Source organism: Balaenoptera borealis (genome assembly GCF_965194805.1).
Source record: "Balaenoptera borealis genome assembly, chromosome: X".
NCBI classification, from domain to species: Eukaryota; Metazoa; Chordata; class Mammalia; order Artiodactyla; family Balaenopteridae; genus Balaenoptera; species Balaenoptera borealis.
Genome location: NC_138881.1, coordinates 93,643,385 through 93,662,147, shown reverse-complemented (window position 1 = coordinate 93,662,147; position 18,763 = coordinate 93,643,385). Strand labels below are relative to the sequence as shown.

The 18,763-nt window shown below is 49.2% G+C and overlaps 1 protein-coding gene across 1 annotated transcript; it reads left to right on the top strand.

Moving 5' to 3' along the window:
• The first annotated feature begins 589 nt into the window (after positions 1-589).
• LOC309620740 (uncharacterized protein) lies at positions 590-17,321 on the top strand. The gene is made up of 4 exons (XM_082377614.1): positions 590-3,908; positions 15,872-15,932; positions 16,441-16,587; positions 16,680-17,321. The coding sequence occupies exons 1-4, from the start codon at positions 3,695-3,697 to the stop codon at positions 16,681-16,683; spliced, it is 426 nt and encodes a 141-aa protein (XP_082233740.1). The 5' UTR covers positions 590-3,694; the 3' UTR covers positions 16,684-17,321.
• The last annotated feature ends 1,442 nt before the right edge of the window (positions 17,322-18,763 follow it).

Genomic DNA, 18,763 nt, shown 5'->3' with positions numbered 1-18,763 from the left:
ACGTTTTTAAATCCCATGGTTTACAATGTACGTCTCTGCACTTGGTCGTTTTCTCTCCTGTTCTTTGTTGCCAATGCAGTAAGCTCCTGCAGTGTGCACTCTTCGTGGAAAATGCTTAGTGAACATATGGCAGCTGTGAGCTCTGCCCGCTGAACACTACATCTCAGGCCTGTCATCTTCCCCCAGGTAACTGGTGTCAGCGGATACTTTCCCGGATCCGAAAAGAGGACAAACTGATGTCCTCTTATTGGTAGAATTGGCCCCATTTCCAAAAGAGTTTCGACTGGACTTTGACCACATCTGTTGACCTTGACCTCGTTTCTCAAGGTGAAGGCAAAGCAGTTTACAGTACCTGCCATACTCGATCCAACTGCATTTCTCGAAGTGTGGCTGGGAAGCCCTCTGCATGAGTCGCCCCCTGGGAGGACTGTTAAAATGCAGGCCGACCTGGGGAGGTGGGCCCCACATTCAAAGAGTCAGACTCAGTAGGTCTGGGGTGAGGCCGAGGAATCCGCCTTTTGACCCAAGTGATTCTGAAACCCTCTAGAGTTTAAGAACTGCTGGCTTAGGGGTTTGTACACCCTGATTTTAACATCAAACAAACCTGGGTTCCAGCTCCCAGCACTTCGAGTTACCTCGCCTCAGTTATCTTGTCTTTAAAACAGGGATAATAACAGTACCTACCTCCCAGGGTATTTGAATGTTTTAAACAAAAAACATGTGTAAAGTGTCTGGCACCTAGCTGAAGCTCAGTCATCTCTCCTGGACCTGCTTATTCATGGGCCCTGCTGCCTGCCTTCTGCCCCTGTTGCCAACTGCCCACTCTTTCTGGATCTGGTATTCAAACTGCCCAAGCAAGAGACTCTCATTGGTCCAAATTTAGTCACCACTGCGCTTGTTGGGCAAAGTTCTCATCCCAGGTTCCCTCCTAGGCAACTTGCCAGCCTATAGAGTGACTGCTCTTGAAACAGATGCCCTCTCCTGGCTCAGTCGGCTATTGCCAGGGGGATGCAGGGTCCCGTGGGCACCAAACATAGCCACCTATTCATAAGAAACTGCTCCTTCCCTCTGCTAGGGTCTGCGGATGGAAACTCCTTTTAGAAGGGGCCCGTGGGTGTGGCAGGAATTCTGAGGCTTAGCCCGTCCAGTACACCTAGGCTTCTCATTTATCCAGCCTGCCAAAGGAATGAAGCATTCAAGTTCACTGAAGTCTCTATTTAATTCCAACTTTTCATCTCCATCAGGCTAGGAACACCAGTTTTCAAAAAACTAGACACAGTGAAGGGAAAAAAAAAAACAACCTTAACCCTAAAAATGAGACCGTCTGTGTCTAGAACACGTTTTTAAGTTTTCAAAGCACTTTCGCATCTACTTCCTCATTGCAGAGCTTGCAAACTGGCGGCCACAGGCTGGATTCAGACTGCAGACGGATTTTATTTGACCCCTGCAATGTTTTTACCATTTTTTAAAGTAGTTGCCAACATTTGAAAGTCAGGAGATTTCACCTATGAAGCTGAATTTCTGGCTTCTCTGGGAAAAACAGAAAGGCTTGGATCCTGGTTCTGAGATGGCAAGAGTCAGGTGGAGCTGAGTAAGCCGCTCCCTGTAGATGGGGCACTGGCTCACCATGTGGGCTCAGGACCCACAAGCCACTTTTACTTTTTCAGGTAAAAAGTAACTTGCTTGGCCTCTGTGGGCCTTTGAAGCCTCATTTTAACCCCACGGAGTAGGGAGAGAAGGTGGTTAAGAGCACAGATTCTGACGCCCAACTGTCTAGGTTAGAATCCCAGCTCTGCCCCTCACTGGCTTTGGGAGTCTGCACGAGTGAAATAACCTCTCTGAGCCTCAGTTTCTTCATCTGTAAAATGGAGATGATGATGATGATAATAATGCCTACCTCATAGGATTATTGGCCCAACTAAATCAGTTAATGCATATAAACTGCTTAGAACCACACCCGGTGCATGGCACGCACTAAAGAGACCTTAGCTTCTTTCATTGTCCACAATTCCCTACCTGGCTTTTTGACATCCAAAAGATTCTGAAAACTGAAATTTTGTGGCAAGCTCATTTGGTGGCCAAAGTGGGCCTGAATTGGCATGAGGCTATTCATTTATCCAACTTAGAAATATTAGTGTATTCGATCACAGGATACTTGCCCCAGATCCCACAAGGGGTGTTATATGTGTTATATGTACAATATTGCTTTTCTAAAATCTAAAACTTCTGAAATCCAAAACATATCTAGCCCCAGTGGTTTCAGATAAAGGCTTGTGGCCCTGTATTATTAATTTGTATACCCACTTGACAGATGGGGAAACTGAACTCCCGGGCACTAAGCAACTGGCCCAAAGTCCTACGGCTTGGAATTGGAAATAATATTGACCATTAGGCATGAAGCCCCTAGCACCTAGTGCTGTGGTATATATCAGGCTCACTGTAGACATGTTGATACAGGACTCGAGTGGCTACCATTCAGGGTCCCTTGAAGAACTGAAGACTGCCACCATTTACTGAGAGTGACAAGCCCTTCCCCTAGTAGCATTCTTGCGACCCTTTGTATTAATCTCCACTATTCATACCATTGGATTAGGATTAGGATGGGGATGATTGTCTTCATTTTACAGAGGAGGAAGCTGAGGTCCAGCACAGAAAACTGACTTGCCCCAAATCACACAGCAAAAGACAGGCAGAGCTGGAACGAGAAACCAAATGCTGTGCTTTTTCGTCTTAAACCCCAAGGCTGATCCGAGGAAGACATATGCTGAACTTTCTACATACTGACCCACACTCTCTGCAGACAATCCTAAAATTTTCAACATACCTGATTAAAGGAGAATGTCCCAAGATCTCAGCAAATACAAAAATGAGACAGCGTGCCTGGGTGGACCTCATCCTTCCCAGTGCCATAGGCAGCAATGTACAGACACTATCCAGTCAGAAGCCAGGGAGGGGAGATTTCTCAAATCCCAAGGAAATCACAGAGACCCTACTGTTTGCTCTTCTCTGTTGATGTTTTAGGAGCTGACATTTACTTATGCCAAAGGCCAAAAGAAATGAAAAGTCTACGGGAAAGGGAATTTCATCAGTTACGGAGCAATATCTTAAAGAAACCTTCACACAGCATCAGTTCCCTTGTTTGAAATGCAGAAAATAGAGCACTGCTATTTCATACTGTTAGCGCATCAGAGACCTGGGACTGAAAACAGCATCCCTAGGACCTCTTGCCAGCCCCCTGTCTCAGCACAGGGGAGCTTTCTGACACCACTGCCAACTTAACCAAGTTGGAAAAGAGAAGGCAGGCCGTGCCCCGGGTGACCTCGTGTCTCTCCTAAGCTCATGGCTTGAGTTCCTCCTACCAACAAATCCGCACTTTGATCACACACCCACAGCGACCCAGATCTTTGAATTCAGCAATTCTTTCTCAGGTTTCAGCGAGGCATTGGCAGCCTGAGCTATTTTGGGACACTTTCTCTGCTGTGGATGCCACTTTCGGAATACGCCAGAGACATGCTCAGCACCAGGAGCTCTCCGTCCTGGACCCGCTTTCGGGTTTGCTCGCTCTCTCTCTTTCTCTGGGCTGATTGTTTGGAGGACGGTCGTTCTTGCCAACCTAATCCCAGGAGCTTGACTACCTTGCCGGGCCAGAGGCTCCAAGAGGCAGCGTGCTGCCAGCACCCTCACGGTAAGGGGCATGGAGGCACCAGGCAGCCAGGAAGGACAGATGTCCTGGGGAGGGGGCTGGTGGTCTGAGTTTGGATGTGGACTGAAACAACCAGGGGAGGGGCGACAAGATTTTCCAAACATCTTATTCTCACAATCATCACTTCCTAATCTGATGCAACTGACTCAGCAGGCATTCAGGAGCCTGCGGTCTCCATTTTCCTGTCCGAAAATCCTCTGCACCTGTAAGTACCAGGGTTCGTTGCCACTCGTACTGTCTTTTGGGGAGGGGGAGAGGAGGGCAGGGCCTGGGGAAGGTCATCAATATCTGACTCAGGTGTGGGCAAGCCCATGACGTTGGAAGAATTCCTGACACTCTCCCCCCACCCCCCGAAGTGCTTCTTAGTTCAGAAAATGAAAATGCCTCCTTGTTCTTTCCCAAGCCCCCAGCATACCAGAAACTCTACCCGGCCTTCAGGGTCTTCTGTTCAGCGGTGCTGTGCACACCTGATGTCTCATGTTGGACTTAATGGGAGAAGTGCACCCTCGGCATTTGAATTTCTTAAATGCAGCCACAGCTACTACTGAGGGCACAGCCGCTACCGGCTTCTCCATTTTTTATGCAGCCATTTGTTGAAATGGGGAAAGAGGTACTTGTAAGCAGGAGGGTCGGTGGAAATGAGAATTTAGACACTCCTCCATGGTGAAAAGAGCAGTGTGGCTCGGGCTGATTCTCAGCCCTGTTAGAAACACTGCCACAATGGGGAGGTTCCATGCTCTGCGGGGAGAGGGCCCCTTCCAGTGCCTTCCTATTTTGATGGAAAGAGAGGCCAGAATAGCTACAGGCTCTCCAGGAAAGGAGCATTTCTGATGCTCTTATTTACCACTTTCCTGAGAGACTGGACGCTGTCTCTGGCCAGTTTGTCAGTCCCTGAAGCAGTTCAAATGACTGCTCCAAAGGGGACACTCGGCCCTTTCTTTGGGAGACTAGCGAAGTTCCCTCAAAGGAGCCCCGGATGGGGACTTCCCTGGCAGTCCAGTGGTTAGGACTCCGCGCTTCCACAGCACGGGACTTGGGTTCATTCCCTGGTCGGGGAACTAAGATCCCACGTGCGACACAGCGCAGCCAAAAAAAATTTTTTTAATTAAAAAAAAAGAGCCCCGGATGACAGAGCCAGGCCCTGTTACCTACCCTTCTCCCCCAACACCAAGTCCAAATCATTCTTAGGGGACAGTATATGTTTGGAGGCGAGGGTGAGGAATGCCTTTACAGGAAGTCATCTGGATAAACCTGCCAGGATCCATACTAAAACTTTAGTATGAAGTCCCTTTGGGCTTTCATAATGACTTCCTGGGCCATGAATAAGAACAGAGCGAGGTCAGAAGGTCTTGCCCTTTTTTTTCCACACAGCACCATAGAAGGAACATTGTCCTTAGCAGAGAAAAAGAAAGGCTGGCTACCTTCAATTTTTCAGACTGGCAAAATAAGCAGCTCCTTATTTGTATTCTGCTATGAGTGCGGGGTCTGAGGTGGATTTGAGGAGAAGAGTGTTAATATCAGTACTGGAGAAATGAAAAAAGGAAATTCACCTTGTCTCTGGTGGAGACTGGATTAGTTCTCAGACTATAGAAAGAAACTAGTCTCGGGAGGAATTCGGTTTTGCTTTGACTACTGCCTGTTTGTGTGGTCTTTGGTAACTCATGGAGCTTCTCAGCCCTCCTCCTTCCAAAGAGCTCTGAGAAAATGATGCTTGCATCATAGAACTTCATTATCTGGAAGACTTTTTAGTCAAAGCCTTGAGTGGTGGGTGAGAGGAGGGAGATCGTCCTATGTGATGGATTCTGATTATAACAAAATAATCCAGGTTCTGGTTTGGTGGTAGCCTGAATTTGATGTCTACCTTATGGCATTCCGGGATTATTAAGAACATTCCCTTGCCCTTCCAAATCTCTCCCTATCCACTCCCAAGGGCTTGAAAATTCTTAAGTACGTAATTCCTTTGACTCAGGGCTTTGGCATCAGTTAAAATGCCAACCTCTTGGGAGGGTCAATCTGTTAAGCCTCACCTGGATGCATCCCATCTGGCAGCAAATTCTGATAGAGGGGAGAAGAGAAGGAAGGAACATGAGATCATTGTAGGTACAAAGATAAGCCTCAGAGCAAGAGTCTGGATGCAGGACCCGGGTCAAGGCCAAAATTACCAAGAAAGTCCATTGACAGAAAGGGAAAGTTCTTGCTAAAATGAAGTACAAGACCACTTACTAAGGCAGAGACTCAGGATTTGGGTAATAGGACAAAGACCCACTTAAGGAAATGGGGGACGTGGAGGAGAAAGAATCCCATCTACTAGCATGGGACAGGAGATAGGAGAGTTCCCTGCAAGGGCAACCTCGGGCTCGGTTTCCTGAGCCACTGAACTAGGGACTCTCAAAAATGTTGAGGCCTCAGTACAAAGAATCAAACAGATCAAATACTCTGTGACTCCTCAACCCTGGCGTTTCTCCAGCCCAGAAGGGCAGTTCAAAGGAGGGGATCACACAGGGACCTAGACTTGGAGACTCTGCCCCACCTTTTCCTTCATCTGGGACCAGAGTTGAACTCATACCCAAGGGGATTCATGATAGATACAGTCACTCACCTGGTTCACCAATAGCTGTAGGATGCAAAGAGGGGCTGCCCATGCAGAACCACAGGCCAAGGGGGAGGCATCCCCACATCCCTATGTCCTTCCAAGGGCCTAGTAAACAGGGTTTCGGAGTAAGACTACCTGGGTTGAAATCCTGGCTCTGCCACTCACTAGCTGTGTGGCCTTGGGCAAGTCATATAACCTATCTCAGCCTCATCTGTAAAATGGGCACGATATTAGTAGGATCTCTCAGAGAGTATTGTGAAATGAGATGAGGCATGTAAAGCCCAGCATAGTGCCTGGTACAAAGTAAGTACTTAACAAAAATCAGCCACAATTAAGATTCCCAGCTCTCTGCTGTATGAATCATCATCTAAGAATGGGTGCAGATCTAACACCACCAGGGTTTTGGGGGGCTCACCATTTCCTTAAAGTAGCCCTCTTCTCCTTCGCCTCCCAGCCTCACTAGATGAGAGCATTCCCAAGCCTTTCCTCTCACTAATTTTACATCCACTCCATCCCCAGCTAACTAAATAGACAGATTCACCGCTAGCTAAGGATTCATGACATCTTTTTCTCGGCTTTCCCCAACGGCAGACTGAGCTTTGCTAGCCATTCCCTAGTGGTGAGATGGAGTCATTTCTGGGCGGGCAGGGTCCAGAAGGGTGCGGCTCCCTGACCACTCAACAAAAGGAAAGGAGTCCCACCTAAAATTTTGGAGTCTCTGGTTCCTGTAAAGCTCACTGCCGCTGTAGCATCAATACCGAGCCACGGCCACTCCTGCTGGGGCTCCCTGATCCTGTGAATGCTGACCCACGAAGGCACTGCCCCCCCACCCCTCCCACCCCTCCCTCCCTCTCTCCCTCAGGACACTCCTTTGTCTTGGCCCCAGGGTGCTGCAGCTTCAAGAGGCTTTCCTTCGCTTCCTCGCTTCCCCCTCCCCACCCTCTCCTGAGGATACAGAATTCACTCTCCTTCAAGGGGCGCAGTGGCAGAAAAGAGCTCTGCTTTCTGTGCAGGTGGGCCCTCAGCGTGCTCTCTGCATTCTAGCCCTCTCTGACTCTCTGCTGGGCAAAGGGGAGGGGGAGGAAGCCCCCCTGGGCATGCTTTGGGTACCTCCAGAATCAGAAGACAGGCCTCCAGCCTCTCAAAGATTTAAGTGAGAGCGGTTCTGGAACTATTTCAGCCCGAGAGTTTGCTCAAATGCATGTTCCAGCTACAATCTCCGTAGAGATACAGAGTCTCTGGGTTTGGGGTTCATCTCTGGAATCTGCACGTTTCAAAAGCTCTCCTTGGGCCACACCTTAAGAAAGATGGCCCTCCGTCTTATGGAACGAGGGCAGGGCGTAGGGAAGAAGATCACTGGGCTCTGATTCCTCTAACCAGCCCCAGCCTACATCTTGACTCTATCCAGGAGCTTGTGTAAATGCTTTCTGAGTCCTGACTTCTCATCCAGACAGCAGCTCCTAGGCTGTTTCACAAAGACCCAGAGCAGTCTTAAATATCTGCACTGTAGACCTAAATCAGGGATGTTACCAGTCCGAGGTGCTAAATGGACACAGAGCTCTCATCTAGAGGTGTTTTGAGCTATTGGGGGCTATAGAAGACCTGGGTGGTTGATAGCACACTGAAGCCACACTGGCAAGCTTTGACTCACAGCCCAGGCCTCTTATAAGCCGTGTGACCTTGAGCAGCTTACTCAGTCTCTCTGTGATTTGTTTCTTCACCTGTAAAATGGAGATAGTAATAACACCCACCTCACAGTGTTGTTCACGTGGAATTAGGAGTTATTTTGTCTCCTGTGTTTAGAACCATGCCTGGCCTACATTAAGTTCTCAGGAAACATGACCTGTTATGATTGTTACTATTAATATTATATATATAAACAGGGTCTATAATATTCATGAGGAATAAACGAGTTCATGTGTGTAAAGTGTTCAGAACCATTATTGGTGTGGTCCAGGGATTTAACACAGGAATCAGGAGCCGTCCTCGGGGTTTCAGAGGAGATCCAGGCCATCCTGGATAACAGTTCTACGGGAGAAGTTGGTTGGAGGCTCAGAAAGAAGATGGCAGTTTGGGTCTCTTACATTCAGAGTGTAACTGAAACTCTCGTGGCTAACTTGTTGCTACAGATTTATGGGATTATGGGATTTGGTTATGAGACCCACTAGGTCTAATTAAAGTTTTAGGGCTCCTAGGAGACCCACGGTGGTTCGCACAGACTGGATCTTTAAAAATGCCCTCGTGAATGTGCTTCTGGCTCCGCAGCACTGAAGGCTCAGTTGTTTGCACTGAACGCTCCAGCGGTCACTGCGTAGCCCTTGTATTTGTCCTTTCTGTCCCAAATCCCCGGTGGCTAATTTATTGGATTTCATTAGAAGACACTCCCCCACTAAAGAACTCAAAGCTGAAGTGACTGTCCTTTCCGTGGCTTGCGGCCCCTGCGTGACATGAGTTCTGCGCACAGAGCACCTCCCTTCGCTGGCGGGAGCACAGCCCTGGAAAGGGGACACTGGTCCCAAGGGGAAGGGACAAGGTTTCTGGGAGGGGCTGGGAGAAAGGTGTCTTCCCACCCTGGGCCGGTGTCCTCCCCACATCACGCCCCTTTCGTGCTGGGGCTCACCTGGCTCTGTCCCCAGCCCTTGCCCTGGAGGAGTAAACGGGAGAAGAGACACTCCATCCGGTCCCACAGGGTCAGCTAATGCCACTTGAACCCCAGTGGTCTCTCAGCCCCATCTCCCACCCCGCTTCCTGCTGGACATGTCCACTCGCACATCGCACTGCCATCCCAAACCCAACGGGTCCCAGCTGAACTTGTCACCCGTCCCCACTCATGCCCCTGCCAACTACTAGCTCCCATCTCAGCTAACAGCATCACCACGGGCCCGAGCTGGAAGCTCAGGGTCACTGTCACCTTTGCTCTCTCCTTGACCCTCCATGACACCCAGCCCCGTGGTGTCTGCCTGTTGACACGTCCCTGGACTGGTCCCCTGCTCTCTGCTCCCACTGCCACAGTCCTGGGCCAGAGCACTTGCCACTTCTTGTCAGGACCCTTGAGAGGGCCTCCCAACCAGTCCACCTGCTTCGAGCCTCTCCAAGAATTGTCTTCCTGGCCTGTCCCTCCTCCGCCTTCATAAAAACCTTCGGTAGCTCCCTCTCGCTCACAGAACAAAGTGCAAAACTCTCAGCCTGGCCAACAAAGCCTTGAACGAGCTGCTCCCAACCCCCTTCTCTGCCCCCTCTGCTGCTGCCAATCCCACACCCCACCAGCCATCGTCCCGCCTCCAGAACAGGCGCTGTCCTGCAGATACTGCTCCCTCTGCCCGGAACGTCCCTCCCGTCCCTCCACTGCCCCTCCTGGCAAAAGCCTCCATCCCTCACAATCCAGCTCAAACGTCCTTCATCTGAGAAGCCTGCCTAACTTCTCGGTACCAGGTCACTTACCATCAGTGGCCCCGTGGCGCTGCTACGTTCCTCGACCACAGCACCGTTGGACCGTGAGTGTTTATGTGCGCCCCAGTCCCTCCTGCTGGATGGGGAGGTCCTCAAAGACTACTTGGGACCATACTGGGTTCTCATTTGCATTCTCAGTACCCCCCCAGGCTTGAATATAATAAACTATTGGTTTCCTCATTTGTAAGTTGGGGATGAAAAGAATAGTTGCTACCGCCCCGAGTTAGAAGGATTAAATGAGATCATGCATATAATATGCATGCAGAGAATGAGAAAGAAGATGGCAACGATAAGAAGGAAGAATAGTTACCATCCACTCGGTGCTTTCAACGTGCCAGAGACTGTCCTAAACCCTTTATATGGATGAGAGTCAGGTAAATAGACGAGTTAATCCATGGAAACTGATTATGTATGCATGTGTTTGTGTGTGTGTATAAGGATATATTATAGACGTCATTTAGATGACGTATGTATAACATATACACTCCACACTGTGCCTGACACCTAGCGGAAACTCTAGTTTTTCCTTTCTTCCCGCATATTCCCCATCCTTCACCCTTAGCCCTTGCTACCCATCATTCCACAGGGCTGGGGCAGGAGAAAGGTGAATGCGGAAGGTGTCTGTGCGTCATGGTCCCTGGTAACAGACTGGTTAGCGGAGAAGAGTGAAGCCCTTGGGATTGCCTTTGGACTTGGTGTCTAAGCTTAGTCTCTCCATTCAGGTTGTCATGTCTTTGAGGGCGGGGGCTATGCTGGACCACTGTTTGAGGCCCCCATAAGCAGCGGTGGAGTGGTAGGCACGCAGCAGGCCCTAAATAAGCTCTTAGTCTGGGCTCAGCTCCAGAGGTCCTAGTTTTCAGCAACTGCCGAGGCAGGTCTTGGAGTCACGGCTCCCGGCTTCTCAGAAGCACGGAGGGCAGCAGCCCAAGCCACCCGGTAGCAGCCCTCTCGGCAGCGCCCTGCTGGGGACGGGGCACCTGCACCCCGGACGCAGCTCTGCCACCAACCGGCCAGATGACCCTGTGCCAGCCTCCCTGCTTGTCTGGGCCTCAGGGTTCTCACCTGTAAAATGCTGGCCCTTGGAGCTGTCTGAGGAGGCACGGCCTGACAGCTGTGAAAGCTCTTTGCCAGAAGGCCGCGCAGAAGTGAGGTGTTGTTAACTTCAAGTGCCGGGCTTCGCTCAGTAGGAAACATTCAGGAAGCGGGGGTGGAGGGAGAGAGCAGGGGCGCTTGTATCCAGGACGTATGGGGGCCTATATTTGTTGTCCTCCTGCTTAGCAGCATTAGTGATTCAAGCTGGTGCTGCCTGCGTGGAACACTCTGTCCTTCGGGATCCTCAGGGACAGGAGAGATTGCAGAGCTGCGAGGCCGAAGCCAGCGCACAAGACGGTGAAAAATAGAGTGATAGCAATGAGGGGCCACGCACACAGGTTCATCCACATGCATTCACACTCCCCACGCCCCCAGCGCTGCCGCACAGAAGCAGCTGGAGCCAATTACAGACAGACAGACAGCTCCTTCTCCGTCCGACTCTTTTTCTCAAAAGTGTCAACCCTACCCACACACCCGCCCACCAACCCGCCCCTGGGGATGGCCTGAGCTCTCAGTAAGGGTGTAGCTGGCGCCACAGTTAAGTGCCTAGAAAGAACATGGAGGGGGTACAGGGTGTAGGAAGCCGCCATGTGGCTCCCCGTCTTGCGGGGGCGAGGGGAGCAGGCTGGGATACAGATGCAGCTTTGTGTTAACAGATGTGCTCTCCTGGTAGGAGAGAGCCCAGGCGCTCAGCCCCTCTCTCCTCCTTCATCTGAATCCACCCAGGGATCCCCCTCTTAACCCTTCTCCCTCTTAAATCCCCAACTTCCTCTTCAAACTCTGTATGTGGCACAAAGCTCAGTAAATGTTGAATGAATGGATGGATGGATGAATATACGAACGCCCCTCAAACCCATATGACTCCCAAGCCCTGTTCCCACCTCACAGACCATGATAACTCTGCAAGCCCCTTCCTCTGCTTTTCTTTCTATATACTCCCTTCGGGCAGTTTCAACCCTCACCTCTACGCTTCTAACTCCTGTATCTCTTTCCAGCCCAGACCTCGCCAGCTACCTGAATGTTCCGCATGCTCCTCAAATGCAACAGGCCCCATATTACATTCTTCAGCAACGACGTCCCTGGGGGTTTTCTAGCAGTGAGTCCTGGTCTGGCCAGGGAGTGGAGGAGGGAAGCACTTGCTATATGCCCCCTGGCAGGATAGAGGCAATGAATATATCAGCACAGTCACGGGGCAAACTCCTGTTCCCAGGGCCTCTCTTTATTCCTCTTAACGATCGCACCGCCGTACACCCATAAGGAAAGCCAAGTTGGGAACCTGGGTGGCTAACTGCCCAATCTGGACTTCTAAGATTGGGACCAGGCACTCTCAATGCCTTGCAATCCTGGTACCGCCCAATCCCACCCCTGCCATTCCTCACCCAGTACACACACACACACACACACACACACACACACACACACACAGCCCTCCCCTCACTCCTCAGCTCCATTCTGGACCCCTGTCCCCAGGCTCACTGCAAACCCCCAGGTAAATATTGAACCAAGATTGGTGGAGACTGGGGATTTCATTCCATCAGACCAGCGCTGGAGGGAAGACTCAATGTTTACTGAGAGTCCACACTCAAATTCTTTCCTGGCCTTGGCAAGGATAAGAGCAAATAAAGCCCCCCTTTCCTTCAGGCCCTCCTAGATTTGGACAGCAGCCAAAGGGACCGGTTACAAACACAGTGGCCTTTGGTTCCTGACAGCCTCAGGGCCTATGAAGGCAGAATCCAAGTTTCTTCCTTCTTTCCCAGGGGGTCCTGAGTACCATACACTGAGACAAATGCAAGGTGTGACTATACCCAACTGTGTTATGGTCACATCTAGGCATTTTCAGGTTTTAAAGCAAAGTGAAACCTTTATCACCAATTTCAGTCTGACATGCAACATGTGAAATACTTTATTTAAAGCATTCACGTGTTTAATCTCAAATGAATTTTAAATTCATTTGTTCATTCAGCAAATATATATTAAACATTTCAAAGAGCTGTAAACCATGGTTCCTGCCTTCATACTGCTCCTATTCTAGTTGGGGTGGGGAGCTACATACAAGGTTAACTGACAATACAAGACCATGCCATGTCCCCTCCCATACCTGGTGTGGCCTGTGTGACTCTTGCAGTCCCTCTGGCAGTACTGAAATTTTCTACTCTATTGCTACTCTCACGACTATTGCTCTCTCCTCCAATATAAGACAGTGGTTAAATGTATCTCCAGGGTGGGGTGTGTCTCTGGGTTCATATCTGAGTTCTGCCATTCACTATCTGTGTGACCTCGGCCAAGTTACTCAGCCTGTCTGAGCCTGGTGCCTCCTCTGTAAAATGAGGACATTAATAGTACCTACCTCACAGAGTTACAGTGAGAATCAAATGAATTAATACACACAGTGCAGTAAGAATGATACCTAGCACATAATTAGTGCTCAATAAATGTTAGTAATTATTTTCCTGATGCACGTACTGTCCTTTGTTACCACCAGAGGTTACAAATCTTATTGGGCTTCCAAAAGAACCTCATAGAGGCCTTGTTCATTCATCCATTCAATCAACAAATCCATGTTGGGCATCTACAAGCTAAGCCTGGGTCATATAGACAAATAAGGCACAGCTCCTGCCTTTGGGAATAAACAATTCACTCAGAGTAATACTGGCTTACCAGTGCCCTGAAGCACCAGGAAGAAGCAAACACAAATTCTTCCTGGAGGAATACACCCTCCATCTGGTTCCAGATTCCCATGGACAGAGTCAGGCTGAACATGAACTCCTAACCCAAAATTACAAAGCACACCATGAAGCCAGAAACAACAGAAACAGAATCAGATCCTCCAAGACTGAGACATTGCAATTATGTGATATAAAATATGTATTTTTTTACATTTTAGGTGCATTAAAAAACAAAAGAGGATTTTGAAAACATTAGCAAAGAACGAGCTATTAGCAGAAAATAGAGAAAGTATCATCTTTTTATAGATGGCAAAGCTAGAGCTCCGAGAAGGATGTGACTCCTTCAGCATTACACAGCTAATCACGAGGGACTCACGTCAGCCTCTCAGTGTCTAGTGTTTTATTGTCAGACTCGGTTACTGGGGCTGGGGCATATTTTCCCTGAGTCAGTCAATGAGTGAGATGAGTACGAAGCGCTGTGTTCGATCTGTAGAAATGACAAAGATGAACACAAGAGTGTCTCTGCCCTCAAGTAGCTTAAAATTCAGTACAGAGACATGACTACACACAGCCATAACCATGGCTCTCAGGCTGTGTGGTAGAAGCTACTGTGGTCTGGAATGGTAGGAGGTCCCTGCAGGACAGGGAAGAGGTGGATCTGTGGGCAAGAGGAGCTTTGGAGTGGTGACAGGGGTAGAGGAGACTGGGAACAGCCAACGTCATGGAGAAAATGAGGCCACACAGCAGTTCAGGGAGCGGTGAGTTCATTTGGCTAGCACGCTGGCTATATGCAGGGGCAGGCCTGTGCCCGATCACAGGACCGTGCACTCACAAGGGCCCCCTGCTTTGTTGAATGTGCTGCTGTTGCTGTCCTGAAAGTCTTAATAATTTTTTAAAACGGGGCGCCGCGTTTTCATTTTGCCCCATGGCCCACCCACAAATGATGTAGCCAGTCCTATACTGGGGGGTGGGGAGAGGCATGACTGGAAAGGCAGGGCACTCTTGGGAAGGGCCTTGAATGCCACCCTGATATCTGCTCTGCAGACAATGAGCAATCACTGAAAGTGTCTGAGTCTGAGAAGGCTATGGTGACTGTGGTTTTTAGAAAGCCACGTGGTGGGGTCGGCGGGGTGACAGATGGATTGGAGAAGGGAGAGATGGTGGTTGGTCAGGAGACTATTGCAATAAAGCAACGGGAGTCTGGACCACAATAGTGGCAGCAGACATGGAGAAGGAAAGGGTCTTCACTTTATTCAGTTATCCATTCTCCAGATGTTTACTGAGCACCTGACACGTGTTAGGCCCGGTGCTAGGGGCTGGGATTCAGGGATGCATATGACCCCAGCCCCCGACCTCAAGCTGCTCACAGTGAGGAGGCAGATAAGTAAACAGACCATCACTGCCCCATGTGCTAAGGGCCAGGATCCGATTAAGTGTTGGGGGAGCCCAGAGGAAGGGTCCCTAACCCAGACAGGGGATTCAGAAAAGATTTCCGCGAAGATGTGATATCTGAGCTGTATGTTGAAGGTGGAGTAGAAATTCACCCCATGAACAAGGCACAGACAGGCAACCCGGGAAGAGGGCACAGAATGTGTAGTAGCCTGTGACATCTACTGGGTGCCAGGCACTGTCTTTGAGGCTGATAATCCCTGTTCTCAGGCTGGTAGGGGAAGCAGACAACTAAGCAGAGAATAACAAGACGATGGGGAAAGCGCTGTGATATAGATGCTGTGGGAGTATCTAGATGCAGGGGAGAGGCATCTAATGCAGACTGGGGAGGTCAGGGAAGTGTCTTCTGTAGAGGTGTCTTCTGAGCTGTGTGTTGTAGATAAGAAGGTGTCAGCTAGGTGAAGAGGGGGAGGGCGGAGGGCCGGGGCCGAGGAGAGCTGCGTGCAAATGCCCAGAGGTAAGAAAGAGACTGTCTGTGGCCTCAGAGAATTGTAAATGATTCCCTATCACTCGATTCTAGAAGGAGCATAGGAGGAGCAGGGGGAGATAGGACCAAAGAGATAGGCCTTAAATGCCAAGCTAAGGAGTTGGGCCTTCATCCTGGAGAACAGTAGTCCTCAGCCCTGACTGCATACTGAAATCACCTGGGGAGCTCTGAAAAAACACTGATGACTAGCTCCCACCCCCAGGGACTTGGATTTAATAAGCCCGTGGGCGAGGCGTTGGAATGTTTAAAAGCTCCCCGGGTTTATTCTAATGTGCAAGCAGAATCGAGAACCGGGGCTTTAGGGTGGGAGGTCTCAAATTTGAGCACTCATCAGAATCACCCGGAGGGCTTGTCAGACACAAATTGGGAAGGGGGTGCGGGACTCCAAGTTTCTGATTCCGTAGGTCTCTAAGAAGTACCTACTCTTACAGGTTTTCAGAGACGCTGTTGCTGCTGGCGCCACGACCACACTTTGGGAGCCTCTGGTCTCAGGTATTGTAAAGTCAGTACCACTTCAGTGGAGGAGGGGGTGGGAAATGGTCTGATCTGCATCTTGGAAAGATCGCTCGGGCCACTGGGGGGAGAATGGTCACCGAGGGGAAAAAGAGAGGTGAGGAACCAGGAAGCTACTGAAGGAATCAAGGCAAGAGAAGACTGCGAGGGAGTCCTAAACTAAATAAAGCGCTGGCAGGAGGAATGGAGAAAATGGGTCAAATCTGAGGTACGCTTAGGAAGTAGGCTTGGCAGGGCTTAGTGACTGGCTGAATATAGAGGTGAGAAATCAGGATGTGGGAAAGACAACTCTTGGATTTTTGCCTTGGGCAACTGGTGACTCTGATTGTATTGGGCATGCTGGTTACTGTAATCATAAAGCTAAAGGTGTTACCAGGCTTGGGGTGGGAGGTTGTGGAGGGGGGCATTTCTGCCCTCAAATCTCACAGCAGTAGTCCCAGGGAATTTAACAGGCATCTCCCACTGTCCACTTAACCCCTGCTTTCAGCACCATGAGTCCTCACCTTGACCCTAAGCAACTTGGGATTCTCTTCAAAATACCTGGAAAGGAAAAGGAAGACTGTGATCACCCTGACATGATTGACCAGCCGCCCGAACCCCAGGTACAGGGCCTGCACCTCTACTATTACCCCAGGTGTGTTTCATTCACTTGTTATTTTAATGTGTACAGGGCTGTTGCCTAGAGGGGTTTTTGAAATATTCACAGAGGCCACATTTCACACACAGGTAAAGAATTCATAACCTGCTCTTATATAGCCATGGAAACAAACGTAGCTTAAAGGGCAGCCTGCAAAGGCATTCATTTGGCGTGGATTTGAAATGTGTAAAAATGAGCAATTTTCCAGTGCATCATCGGTCGTGACTACTTGTTAAGTCTTCTCCGTGGGCAAGTGGAGTGCCAGCAATCAGCAGGACCAGGAGCGTGATGGATGGGATAATTGTCCATTAGAGTACAGATAATTTTTGTACCGTGGGAGGGTTCGACAGCATACAGACATGATAGATGGAAGATGAGCTAACTAATGTGATAGGAGTGGCAGCTCCGTTTCTGGTAGTAACCATTCTCTGGCTGAATCGATGATTAATCAAAGACACTTTCCCATCTGAAACTCTTCGCTCACCGGTGCACAACTCCCGCTTTGGGTTAAATTTAATAGCATCATTAAAAACTGCTGTTCAAGAAACTCAGATTACTTTTCGCCAGAAGAAATCGTGCCACATTAGAGAGTGCTTTTGTGAGCTCACGGGCAGGGGCCATGGAGGGGGGTGCGCCTGTGTGTAAACGTTTAACATTGGAATCCTCAATGCTTAGCATAGGGGCTGACACAGAGCACTCAATAAATGTTTGTTAAAGTAAAGTGAAATGAATTAATACGTTTGTCCATTCATTCATCTGTTTATTCCTTTAACAGACATTTATTAAATACAGGAATTAAGAGCTCTGGTCCAGGAACCAGATGCTCCAGGCTTCAAATTCTAGCTCCCACCAGCTGTATGAACTTGAGCAAGTTACTTAGCCTCTCTGAGCCTGACGCCTCCTGTGGAAAATGGGGGAAACTATAGCACTTGCTCTCATAGGGCTGCTCGAGGGGTTAAATGAGTTAGTGTCTGTAAGTGTTCAGCACAGGGCTTGGCCCATAGTAAATGCTCACTAAAGGGCAACTGTTATATCATTATCATCATTGTTATATATACTATGGCTAGGCCTTTCTCAAGTAACCAGGTCCATATAAGAGGCCCAGAATCTCTTAAGAAATGACAGGGCTATTGGCCAAAGCTGGCTTTCATTAAAGTGGTTATTTATGGTTTCCAACCCAGAGCCCGACTGCCCTAGGCCTGGCAGTCCTGGCCTGGTGCCCTCCTGTGGCGGCTCAGGCTGTCTCTAGGTGGGGAGTGCTCTCTAGAGAAACCTGAGAAATTGCGGAGCAGGAAGGTGAAGGAGGAAGGTAAGGGCTGGCGGGGATCCAATTAACCATCAGCATGCAACCGCTGCCCCGCCCCCAACATTGTTAACTCCCTTGGGTGTCTTTCTGCGCTTTTGTATAGCTCTTCCTGGCAACATTTCTACCTACTAATTGCTATTTCGAATGTTTATCCTCTTGGCTCGGTTGAACAAGACTCTCCTTGATTTTAATTTTAATTTTAAGGCAACAAAGTAGAGAACCCTTGCCTTGGAGTTCAGTCAGGAAGTAAGGGAGGCGATGCAACTTAGCGGCTTGAGATGCTCTGGTGATGGCAACGATTGGCCACTGAAGAGCTGTGTGACCTAAGGCATATTGCCTACCGTCTCTGAGCCTCAGCTCCAGAAAAGGGAACGAGAGAATAATGGTCGTCAAGACTAAATGGGGACCACTTAGGACTGTGCCTTTTTTTTTAATTTAAGTTTTATTTTATATTGGAGTATAGTTGATTTATGCAGAGCCTTCTTGTTCCTTATTCTCACGATTAAACTAGTCCAGCCTCTTTCAAGCCTTTTACAGTCCCCCGTTTACACAGACTCTAGTATACGAATTACAGGTCATGCTTGTTTTTTACATCAGCACAAAAAAGTGGAATGGGTGCTCTGGACTCATGTGGGTCCTGGGCTTGAACTCTACAACTGGCAGCTAGGTATAAAGCACGTGCCAGTGCTGGGAAAATGATAATAGGACCAGTAACCATAGCACCAGCGGCAGCAGTAGTAATTGTAACGATTAGCAAACTGTGGAGTAGGAAATTTTCCTCAAGGATTCATTTTGTTCTCAAGGGCTGTGAGGGGCCTGAAATATGCTATGTGGAGGAATTATAGTGTCGTTGACTCAGATAAACCT

Coding starts and splice junctions, on each gene's coding strand:
- LOC309620740 (XM_082377614.1), top strand. CDS start 3,695: ATGGAGGCACCAGGCAGCCAGGAAGGACAGATGTCCTGGGGAGGGGGC. Junction 3,909..15,871: donor TCCGAAAATCCTCTGCACCT/GTAAGTACCAGG, acceptor CTACTCTTACAG/GTTTTCAGAGACGCTGTTGC. Junction 15,933..16,440: donor TTGGGAGCCTCTGGTCTCAG/GTATTGTAAAGT, acceptor CCCTGCTTTCAG/CACCATGAGTCCTCACCTTG.